General features: G+C 34.0%; 1 protein-coding gene across 1 annotated transcript; it reads left to right on the top strand.

Moving 5' to 3' along the window:
• The first annotated feature begins 5,583 nt into the window (after positions 1–5,583).
• On the top strand, positions 5,584–10,405 carry LOC149545966 (disease resistance protein Roq1-like). The gene is made up of 5 exons (XM_089790914.1): positions 5,584–6,254; positions 6,669–7,764; positions 8,050–8,361; positions 8,455–9,723; positions 9,815–10,405. The coding sequence occupies exons 1-5, from the start codon at positions 5,716–5,718 to the stop codon at positions 10,130–10,132; spliced, it is 3,534 nt and encodes a 1,177-aa protein (XP_089647040.1). The 5' UTR covers positions 5,584–5,715; the 3' UTR covers positions 10,133–10,405.
• The last annotated feature ends 1,012 nt before the right edge of the window (positions 10,406–11,417 follow it).

Raw genomic sequence — 11,417 nt, 5'->3', positions numbered from 1 at the left:
TTAGTATGGTAAGAAGAAGATAATTAAACAAGACAAGGTGAACGCATCAAATCAAGAACCACCCAAGGTGAGTTTATCAACTAGATACAATTTCGAACTCAATACCTTCTCAATATTAAGTTCACAATATGAATATGATATATTTTTTCCATAAATATGTAATGTTTGGAATTAGAATAAACATAGATATTTATAAATTAACATGTGAGTTAACATAAATCTAAACAACAATTTTTTCGATAGGTAAACTAACAAAAACATGAATAAATAATGTGATAAATAATTTCTCTCGTAAGAGGAATTTATACTTATGCATATGAATAAGTTAAAATACATATTCAAATAATCATTGTAAGTCTTATTTCTCTAAGGCTTCTATCATTCACTTAGTACTTTTCCATATCATTGTATGATCAGCATATATCAAGGACTTTATTTCTAGTCATTGTGTGATCAACATGTGTTGAAGACTTTAAAGTGAGCAAGTTGTTGCATTTGACATTTTAAAGATTGAATAAAAAAATGTAGTTTAGTGGACTAGATCATTTCCCTCTATGAGAAGAGTTTTTCCCATAATATTCTCTGGTATTTTTTTTATTGTTTTATAATTTTTGTTTTTCTCCTTTTTTTTGGTTCAAGGGTATATGTGCATCTTAAACCAGAGTGATAGAAAAGATAGAAATTCAAATTGAAAGAAATTGTTCCCTTTATTTCCTACGTCCATATGAATTTTCAAGTATGCACTTACTATTCAATATTGATATCAATCATTTGTGTGTGCTACATTACACTTCAAAGAGATAAGTACTCTTGAATATTTGGGAATAGTCTATGTTTTCAACATTGATTCTCTTTATTGAAATGGGAACAATTATTTATAGTCACAAGACTGAATTATATTTAGAGTGAGTTTATTTAACTTCAGAGGGAGGTTATGTGACAAAGGGAGATGTCTAAATTATTTGCATGCTTATTTGGTCAAATTGGAATCAACTATCTTATTTTGATGATCAAATTTGTCCCTACTAAGAGGTAGTCATTCTTATACATATTACCATAATGAGTTCTTTGAGAGGGATACCATAATGAGTTCTTTGAGAGATAATTTTAAGGTAAAAACCCTTGTTCTACCATATGTGAGTAGGCATGGTGGACCACTCTCCATGAGTGGTCATGGTAGAAATGTGTTCTTATATGGAAGAAATTTGAGGTGAAAGTCCCTCTTCCACTCTCTACAAATAAGTATGGTAGATCACCCTTTGCAAGTAGGCATGGTGGAAATGCATTCTTCTTTGGGAGAAGTTTGAATTGAAGTACCTCATTCCACTCTTTGCAAGTAGGTGTGGTGAACCAAGTAAGTATTGATGGACCGCCCTCTGCAAGTAAGCATGGTGAAAATCATGTGTGACTCCATGACTTTAACTGTATGTGCTTATGAAGAAACTATGGTTAAGTATGTTATGTTAAGATAACATGTTTTCATGATAATCTATATAAAAAGAGTTTATCATTAACATCCTTGGTTGCATCAATGTGTGTCTATTATATTAAAGATCTCTCTCTTGCTAAGAGGATGTGTTGAAGATTATAGTTGTAATAGAGATCTCTATCTCTAATTTTGCTATTAAGAAAATACCTCTATATTATATCACCAATTGGAGAATATATTTGAGATAATATTATATGAAGAGATGTGCCATGCAAAGAGTCATGTGTTTTGAAATATGCAAAATCTTGTAATTTGCAAATTTGAAAATTCTTCGATAATGATGTGAAGAGTCTTTGAAGTCTTAATACATGGGTGATTACCTTGTATTCAATTGTATCAAGTGAACCATTGTACTCAAACATTTTACTATCAATAAAAAAAAAAGATTTTTTACGGTGTGGTTGGGTGTTTCCCTTCAAGTGGAAGGTTTTTCTCAGGGTAAGTTCTTGTGTCTTTTGTATCTATTACTTTAATTGTTGTTTATCCCTTTCCTGGGCTAAACTTTAACACTTTGAATATCCATTTATGCTAGAAGGTATGAATAAGAGCTTCATGTTCATTTTCTTCTTCAAGAGAAACTTATCCATGATCAGCCTTAATATTCTCATCGCCTCTTTGACATATTGGCATAGCATTTGATTTTTTAAATGAAATTCATATATTATTTTCCACTAGCAACCAAATTATGTTTATTTCTACAAGGAAAAAATATTTTATGTAAAGTAAGTGGGAAAAGGAAAGAAAAATTGTAAATCATTATAGATCATTTTCAATTCAAAAGAAAGAAGAATTGTAAATCATGGTAAAGCATTTTCAATTCCTCTATTTTACATCTTCTGATAATTTTATGATAATTTTATGTGGGACATTGACTTTATTTTGCCAAAGATGTAAGCTACATCTAAAAATTAAATTTCTTATTTTCTTGTATTCAACAAATCCATAAAATGTATCTCTTGCTTTTTTTTATTCTAGACATCTAGTTGATAGGAAAAATAGCTTTAAAACTACCTCTGAAATTGTAAACAATGGTATTGATGATTTTTTTAAAGAATTTTCAATATTTTTTTGTGGTTTTGGTTGTTAAGCTACAACTACATGGCATTGAGAAATTTCTAGCTATCTCATCATTCAATCAAACTTGTTGCTCTACATTTTAACAAGTTCCAAGATGATTTAACAATTTACTTTGACCTAGGTTTTTCATCAACTTTTATATTTGAGTTTCAAAAATATTATTCTAAGATGTTGTACACACTACACACACTTCAGCATAAATTTGAGCAATAATGTTGTTAATTATTTGTACTTGCATTTACCCTTTTTGAAAGTTTTGATCAAGAAATTATTTTTGTAAATCCACTCCCAATTGTATGTATAAACTTTTAAAATGGGTTGTAAGGATTTTATTTTTGATACATTTTGTAATAACTAAAGTTGCTATATGGTTTTAATGCCTATTAATCCTTATATGCTAAGCACTTTTTTGTTGAGAAGCACTAAAACATTAGTCTACAGTGTTGCAATAAATATATCCTTGATCCTTAATAAAGAAAATTTAGTAACTATTTTGATATTAAGATGACAAGAGTTAACTTTAAAGATTATATAGGTTAAACAATGGGGCCTAAACAAATGCCCAAAATTGAAAGATTTCTAAGAATAAGCATCGTGTGATTAGTTAATTTACTTTTAGAAGCTTAAAGATTCTTCATATCTATTGTCTCTAACTAAGCTAAAATCAAAATCTAACAATATGCTATTATTTCCAAAGTAAATAGATTCAAATGTGTGATACTGAAACTAAGAGTAATGCTTGTGAGCTATATTGGCATATATTTTGTTGACAAGTATGAACCACATATTGCTTTTTTTTTATGTCTTAATTTTATTTTTATTTTTTAAAGGCAAAAGTGGGTGAGCCACTGAATTTAATATATATTAATAAATTGATTCAAGAGCTCAATCAAGAAAGAATTGGTAAGAAAACCCAATATTCTTGCTCATTACAAAACTTTAGAGTATCGAAGCTTTACATAAGTAATACATGCAAAGGACTCCACTTGTCCCTACGGATACTAAATGCAAGGAATGACAATCAATGAGTAAGGAGAATGACAATTGTTGGGTGGGAAATTGTACTTCCAAAGTACCTTTTAATATCTCCCACTATACACCTTCATCTGCATTAATCATTTCTTGAAGTTCAAAACTCTCTACAATGAAATGGGCCAGGTTTAATGTTGATGTTACTACCTTGTCTCAGCCCAAGTTTGACAATAGGTCAACAACTTTGTTCTCTTCCTGAAGTGTGTGAAAGATACACTTCCTGATATTGATCTAGTAATCTCCAAATTTGATTTAGAATATAACTAAGTTTCCATGAATGTGTTTATCTTTTGATGCAAGCGTTAATGATGACCAAAGAATCTCCTTCAATGTGCAGACAATGGTACCCACCCTTCTTGGCAAGTATTAGTCCAATGAAAAGCATGTGCTTCTACAATATCATTGGTTCCTTCAAATAAGGAAGAGGCTATAAGTGCTATAACATTACCCTAACAGTCTCGAATACATACCCTCAAACCCAACTTGTTTGGGTTTCCTCGTGAAGCCCCATAGAAATTGAGCTTCAAAATGCCTATGATGGAGGTTGCCAATAGACTTCAAACCGGCCAATTGTAGTGGAACTTTCTTGATTGATCCCCATCGTGTTGGGACCAATAGTCTTTTCCATTCACGAAGGATGATACCATCCCAAGGGGTAGTGTCTTGATTATTTTTAATTTAAAATTTATTTATATTGAGAAATCTTTCTATGTCAGCGCTTTTAGTATAAATTTTAACTAAGAAATTTGTAGACTATGAAGCTGTGTCTCCTCAAAGAGCTCTTAGACTATCCACCTTCTAAGTATCTTCAAATTCATTTAAAAAATCTTCATATGTGACACATTTTATGATGAAATACCAGTTAGAAAGTTTGTCTTTTTTGAAGAATAAGTAGTTCTTTCCTCCCATTGTTTTTCCAAGATAGTCCATCTATCTATTTCACATCTAAGATGGAAAACCTAATAATCTTTAATACAATTTTTTTTTAAACTAAATTAATATTATAAATAACTTTAATAATCTAATAAAAAGACTAAACCTCATAATCTAATAGAATTATTAAAGATGTATTTGTCAAAAATCTGACCTAGTAAAAACTAATAATTTGACAAAAAAATCTAATAACCTGACAACTAAATTTCTCACACTTCTCGAAAGTACGTGAAATTAGAAATCTAATAATAATCCGATAACTTGTCTCCCGCTTTGCTTTAAAAAAAATCTATCAAAAATAAGTCTAATGATCTTTAATATATTTTTCTAGTAGAATTATTAAAGATATATTTGTCAAAAATCTGACCTAGTAAAAATCTAGTAATTTGACCCAAAAAGATCTAATAACTTGACAACTAAATTTCTCCCACTTTTTGAAAGTGGGTCAAATTAGGAATCTGATAATAATCTAATCACTTTTTGTCTCCTACTTTTCTTTTAAAAATCTATCAAAAATAAGTCTAATGATCTTTAGTAGTTTTTAAGATAGCTAATATCATAAACAACATTATTCCCTTTATGGTGTGAACAGGAGCTTTGGTTTTCCTAGTCTACTGGTGGCTTTAAGCGTGTGAATTGGATACAGCAATGACGAGATCTTCCATGCATGGACCCCAAACATTCATTGCCAAGAAATTTCTTTAAAAAACAAACATCAAAAAGGATGGGCAAATTTGAATTTACACTAGCCGGCCAGTAATTTGGGCCCCTCTTATATAATGTTATAAAAGCTTGCGAGTCTTTATGAGTGCAGTTGTCTCTGTCTATGCTGGATGCGTCAAGACACGTGTTGATTGATTGATTGACTTATTCGTCTCGAAAATTTTCTTCAACAGGATTACTAACATCACTTGGACTAATTTGCATATAGAAAAGTCTCGTCCGCAACAATTTTCTTGGCTTGACTCATTCCCTTCGCAGGTGTCTTGTCTTGATTTAGATCTGGGAAAAAAATCTTTTCTGACTTCGACTAATTTGTATTAGGAAATATCTTCTGCACTATATATTACTAGACTTCCCTAGGACTATTTGTGTCTATTTACCTCTGGAATCCTTTGCTTCACAGCAACGGGAACGCCTCTGCTTCCTCTAATCAGCGTTCCTTTGAGTTTCTCACAAAGGAAATGGCTTCCTCTTCCACATCCAAGCAACATCAATCTCAGCAAGAAAATGCTTTTGATGAAATTGCACCTTGCTATGAATCTACCTCAACAGAGCCCTGCGATATATTTATTAATCATCGTGGGAGTGATGTCAAACACACATTAGCTGCTGCCATCTACCATAAACTTCATTCCATGGGATTGCATGTGTTTCTTGATGTGGAAGCTCTTGAGCCTGGTGATGTCATGCCAGCAGAAATACAGCGAGCCATAAGTAGTGCTACCCTTCACATTGCCATTTTTTCTCCCAACTATGCTCAATCCCCCTGGTGTTTGGCTGAGCTATCCTTCATGCTCAAAACTGGTGCTAAAATCATTCCTATTTTCTATCATATTGAGCCCTCTGACCTCAGATGGATTGATCGAGGAGAAGGTACGTATGCTAATGCCTTTTCAGAGCATTGTAAGAAAGGAAAATACTCCCCAGAAAAGCTTGACGACTGGAAAAGGGCACTCTACAACATGTCATTCTATTCCGGCTACCAGGTTAACAATAATGAGTATGTATTTCAAACTCAAATCTTAAGTAATTGTAGAATTAAAAAACCGAGCTGTACAATCTTTACAATTCATCTTTCCAACCAAGCACAGGGTATCCTATATTTAAGTTTAGGCACTCTTCCTAGAAGACTCAATCGAACTGTTCTATCACTAACCTAATCCAACTGTATTCTTAACATCAGTTGTATAGCTATTTTATATATTATCTTTAAAGAGAGAGTCCTAAACCCACATAACTAAATCCTTAAAGACATGGCTTTTTATCACATATCTCTTAACAAGTTTTGTATTTTTCTTCCATGCTTAGTCTGAAATCTTTTCTATTGAATATATTTAGATTCTATTTTGTCGACACTATTTAAGCAGAATATAATGTTTTTATTTTATTTGAAAATTTTGATTCAAAATGTCAGGGATGAGGGCAGAGTTTTGAAAAATATTATGAATTGTGTAATCAAAGTCTTGAAATCGGTATCATTGCCAGTAGCAGAGCATCCGCAGGGATTGGATGAGCTTGTACAAGGCTTCCAATCTGTTGCAAGTAAAGAGAGAGTGCAGATTACGGGGATCGTGGGAATGGGAGGTAGTGGTAAGACCACACTGGCCAAAGAGCTATTCAACAGGAACTTTTCATACTTCGAGAGATGCAGCTTTGTTTTTGATGTGCGAGATGCAGCATCAAGGAATGCTCTAGTGAAGAAGCAGAAAAAGCTTCTGAGGGACCTTGGTGTCAATCATTTGCCATTTGATCATGTAGATGAAGGCAAGGCCATTCTTGCAAATCGATTGGTCTCTCATCGGGTGCTTATAGTTTTGGATGACGTTGATCACATCGACCACCTGAACACCCTGTTGCCAAATAATGACAATCTTGGATCCCAAAGCATTGTCATTGTCACAACACGGGAATTGGGAGTTCTTATTTCATGGGGTCTCACATGTATTTATAAAATGCCAGGACTCAACAGGTCATACGCTGAGAAGCTCTTCTGCTGGCACGCCTTCTTGCAGCCCTCCCCACCCGCTGGATTTAAATCTCTAGTTGAAAAATTCCTTAAGGCAGGCAATGGTTTGCCTCTGTCACTGAAGGTATTTGGGGGACAGTTATATGGCATCAACTCCAAATATAACTGGAAATCCCAATTGAAAAAACTATCAAGAATATTGCCTACCGACATCAAACAGAGGCTACAAGTTAGTTATGATGCACTTGATGAGGAAGAGAAAGAGATGTTCTTGGACGTGGCATGTTTTCTAATTGGAGAAAATAAAAGCAGGGCCATAGCAGTGTGGGATGGATCAGGTTGGAGTGGTGCAAATGGTCTAGAAACACTTGTAAATAAATGTCTTGTGGAGCTGGTCCCTCAAACAGTCTACCCTGGGCAAAGCTCCTCCTATGCAGATAAGATAAGGATGCATGACCATCTTAGAGATCTGGGAAGAGTGATTGCAAGTAAACACTCGTCATATCGTATTTGGTCTCCAGAGCAGATAAACCCAAATTCCCTGGTAAGGTTGATACCGGCAGATATGTGTGTGTGTGTGTGTTAATTGCAATTTTTTCTTACTTATTGATAACCAAAGGTGTTACAAATGAGTTTAAAAACACATGCTTCTATTGTTTAAGTGGATCATCTGAAAATATGCTGTTTCAATAATATTCACATATCTAAACAAACAAAGCTTAGCACACAAGACTGTTTACGCTGAAACACTAATTTGTCACTGTATGTCTGCCTCTGCTTTCACTGACTTTTGATTGACAAGCTTTGTATCTCTGAATTGTTCATTCAGGAAAGAAAGCCAATTCGAGGTATTCAAAGTGCTGATGCTTTTTGCAAGTTCAAAGAGCACAGGCATCCACTAATGAGAACTTCAAAGAGACGATCTAAAATCCCTAGATTGTCTGTTAAATTACAAATTCTTTTTGTCAGAGGAAATGAGTTCACAGAAGAGTTTGCATCAATTTCTGAAGATCTCGTGTGGCTCCGCTGGGAAAACTTTCCTCATAAAAGCTTTCCATCATGGCTTTCACTAAGAAATTTAAGTGTTTTAGAGCTTTCGGGTGCTAATGAGCTGGAAGAATTATGGGAGTGCAATGCAGATGTACGTATTTCTTTTCTTCTTGAAGAATTATACTTACAAACAATACTCTATGCTTTTTTTAATTGAATTGAATATAAAATTGGTTGCCTGCAGCCTCCGTTGCAATTGAGAGAGCTTATTATATTTGGTAGGAGTAAATTGCAATCACTTCCAAGCTCAGTGGGACGCCTTAAGTACTTGAAAAAGATTGACTGTAACTTTAATGGTGGCAGTTTGCCAGAAGACTTATGTGGCCTCCAGTCACTTGAGTTTTTGGCTTTATCAAGTAGTACAATGCTGTCTTCACCGCCTGCTGGTTTTGGTAATTTACTAAGCTTGCAGCATTTATCTCTACAGAATTGCCAACTTTTGAGGACATTGCCAGATTCTTCCAAGCAGCTGATACACCTAAAATATCTTAACTTAGCAGGCTGTGAAATGCTATGTTCATTACCTGATAGTTTCGGTGATTTAATAAACTTGCAGACTATTGATATGGAGTTTTGTAAACAGTTGATGACATTGCCAGATTCATTCAAGCAGCTGATAAACCTGAAATCTCTTAATTTAAAGTACTGTGAAAAGATTAAACTGAAATTGGATATGCTGGAGTACATGAGGAAGCTCGAGTATTTCAACCTCAGCTTTTGCAAGGAACTCGAAGATTTGCCTCGTCAAATCATAGATCAGGCATCCCTGACAGTGTTGGATCTACAAGGCTGTACCAGTTTAAGGGGTTCACCAACAAACATTGGTGAACTGGGCAACTTAAATTCACTAACAATTGAGAGTTTTTTGTTGTCAAGCTTGCTAAATTTCTCTGGAAGATTATGCTCGTTGATAAATATGTCAATAGTAAATTCTGTCAGTGAAGTGACTTTTGATGCTGGAACTGCTTCTTCAAATAAAAAACGTAAGAAAACAGACTCAGAAGACTACAAAGAAATTTCCAGGATGTTTATTTCCAATGATTGTTGCCCCAGTCTTGACACTCTAGAAATCTGGTGGAATCACCATTTAATGGAGATAGAGACACTTCCAGTGTCACTGAAGATTCTAGATATATGCAATTGCAAAGTTCTGAAGAACATCAGGTGTATTGCTAGTCTCGTAAACCTCAAGAAACTGGAAATATCCGACTGTCCAGAGATAGACGAGCTTCCAAGTTTCATATACTTGGCTTCACTAAAAAAGTTTAGAGTTAGCGCTTGCCCTAAAGTTGACAAAATAGAAGGTTTGGAATACTGTAAGTCTTTGAAGACGCTGAAAATAGGCTTGAAAGTGCCAGGTATACCAAATTTGGAGAAAGTGCAAAGATTGGAAAGACTAGAGCTTGAATACGACACCATATCAGCTCTTAAACCTTGTATTCAGTCTATGAAGGTGATAAAAATTGTTTTGAATTCAGAATTTTCATTATTCTAAAAATGTTCATGTTTATGACTGGATGTTTGGCATTCAATTTGATTTGTAGGAATGTCCAAGCGAAATGGAGATACAAGGTACGGTGATCAATTTTGTGAAGCCAACAGTAAAATCTTTGGAATTTCCTGGTCTTATGGTCACAGAGATGGAGGCCGGGTCTAATCTCTTAAAGATTCGAGATCCAACCTATATTTTGTATTATGATGAGAAGAGGAAAGTTGTATATATAGGTGTGTTTTGTCAAAATGCAGGGTGCTGTGCATACAACTATGCCTCTAGATTTAGAGGCAAGAAAACAATGGTAGTGACAGGCCAAGAGGGAAGAGTAGTGGAAGCTTTTAACCAATTGTTGGCACTTCTGGAATAGTTAGTGCTTGCACAAACGCTCCACCCTGGCAGTCACAACCTTGACAAAACCAGCAATAGCAAATTTACAGTTTTGGTTAGATTTTTTCGCTGATATGTCTGTTAACAATATGCATGTGTGAATGAAATGTAGTAAGTATTACTTTAGAAAAGAATTGAGTATTCATCAGCTGTTATATAATTCTATGTTGGACAGACAATAAAAGAGGAGTGCTGGTGAATGTTGTAATGTGGAGAATAAATGAAATATATAATGGTCTGTTAATATTGTTAATGTGTGGTAAGTTGATTAGCAGAAAAGATCTAGAAGTTGAGCATTCTAAATTTGCTTTTCTCAAATCTTATGTGGAAATTTCAAATCACCACATTTTTTGCAGCAGCTTAATTGGCAAGTCCTGTGATTATAACTAAGAGTTCTGGGCCACATCATCAAATATGATGTGCATGCTTTCTATCAAAGTGTACAAAATGGCCCAAAATAAATGAGAACAGTTGCAGACTATGTTATGTTTAATTGGTGTGCTGATGTGACATCACATGATTTGTTGTTCTTTGATCTAGGAAATACATTTTATTCAACTATGTATACTCATCATCAACGTTAGCAACTTATTTCAGTCACAACTATTCATACAACATTGTTAAAAATTAACAAGAACTTTACTGTTAATTTCTGAACCCTCAGTATTTTAGTTACTGCTTATGTTCCTGCGAGGACTCTGTTTAAAACTGCTGATATGCTGTTAGACTCTTAAATTTTGATGGATATATTATGATAGACTTAATCATTTATGTTAAGGTTCACACTGCTATTCTGGTCTGTATGCACTACGCCAGCTAAAGTTTTATTGTCGAAACCTGTTTGTTCTTGGTTTTTGATAGTATCGTCAGGGTGCTGTTTAAGGCAAGGGATAATGTGCTGAATATGACTATTTGCTGTGGTTGTCATCGTGCTGGCAACGTGTCTCAGCTGACTGTGTGCTTTTTTTCCTTCTCGCCCTTGTGGCTTCCTGTATAGGGCCAGCACCCTTGTTTTGCTGCATTGCTTAACAAAAACATAGTTAAAATTTTGAAAAGTAAATCAACAAATCTCATAACAACTCATTCCTTTACAGGGCTACTTGATTTGATTTGATATTTTTCTTAGTTTAATATAAAAAATAGATCTTCTATTTTAAATAGGGATTTTATATTGATACACAATATCATATAAGTCCTTAGGTAAAGTAATATGAAATGTTTTTTATTGTAAGTTTATATAAGAATAAGAAATACTTTCAGAAGAG

The sequence above is a fragment of the Cupressus sempervirens genome, chromosome 7, assembly GCF_028749045.1.
Source record: "Cupressus sempervirens isolate cs-2001-9-10 chromosome 7, ASM2874904v1, whole genome shotgun sequence".
Classification (NCBI taxonomy): domain Eukaryota; kingdom Viridiplantae; phylum Streptophyta; class Pinopsida; order Cupressales; family Cupressaceae; genus Cupressus; species Cupressus sempervirens.
This window is presented reverse-complemented; position numbering and strand designations above follow the sequence as displayed.

What these genes read in the sequence shown, in the direction of transcription:
- LOC149545966 (XM_089790914.1), top strand. Translation starts at nt 5,716, where the DNA reads ATGGCTTCCTCTTCCACATCCAAGCAACATCAATCTCAGCAAGAAAAT. An exon ending in AGATAAACCCAAATTCCCTG is followed by an intron (nt 7,765 to 8,049) that starts GTAAGGTTGATA and finishes TTGTTCATTCAG; the next exon opens with GAAAGAAAGCCAATTCGAGG. An exon ending in CTTGTATTCAGTCTATGAAG is followed by an intron (nt 9,724 to 9,814) that starts GTGATAAAAATT and finishes TTTGATTTGTAG; the next exon opens with GAATGTCCAAGCGAAATGGA.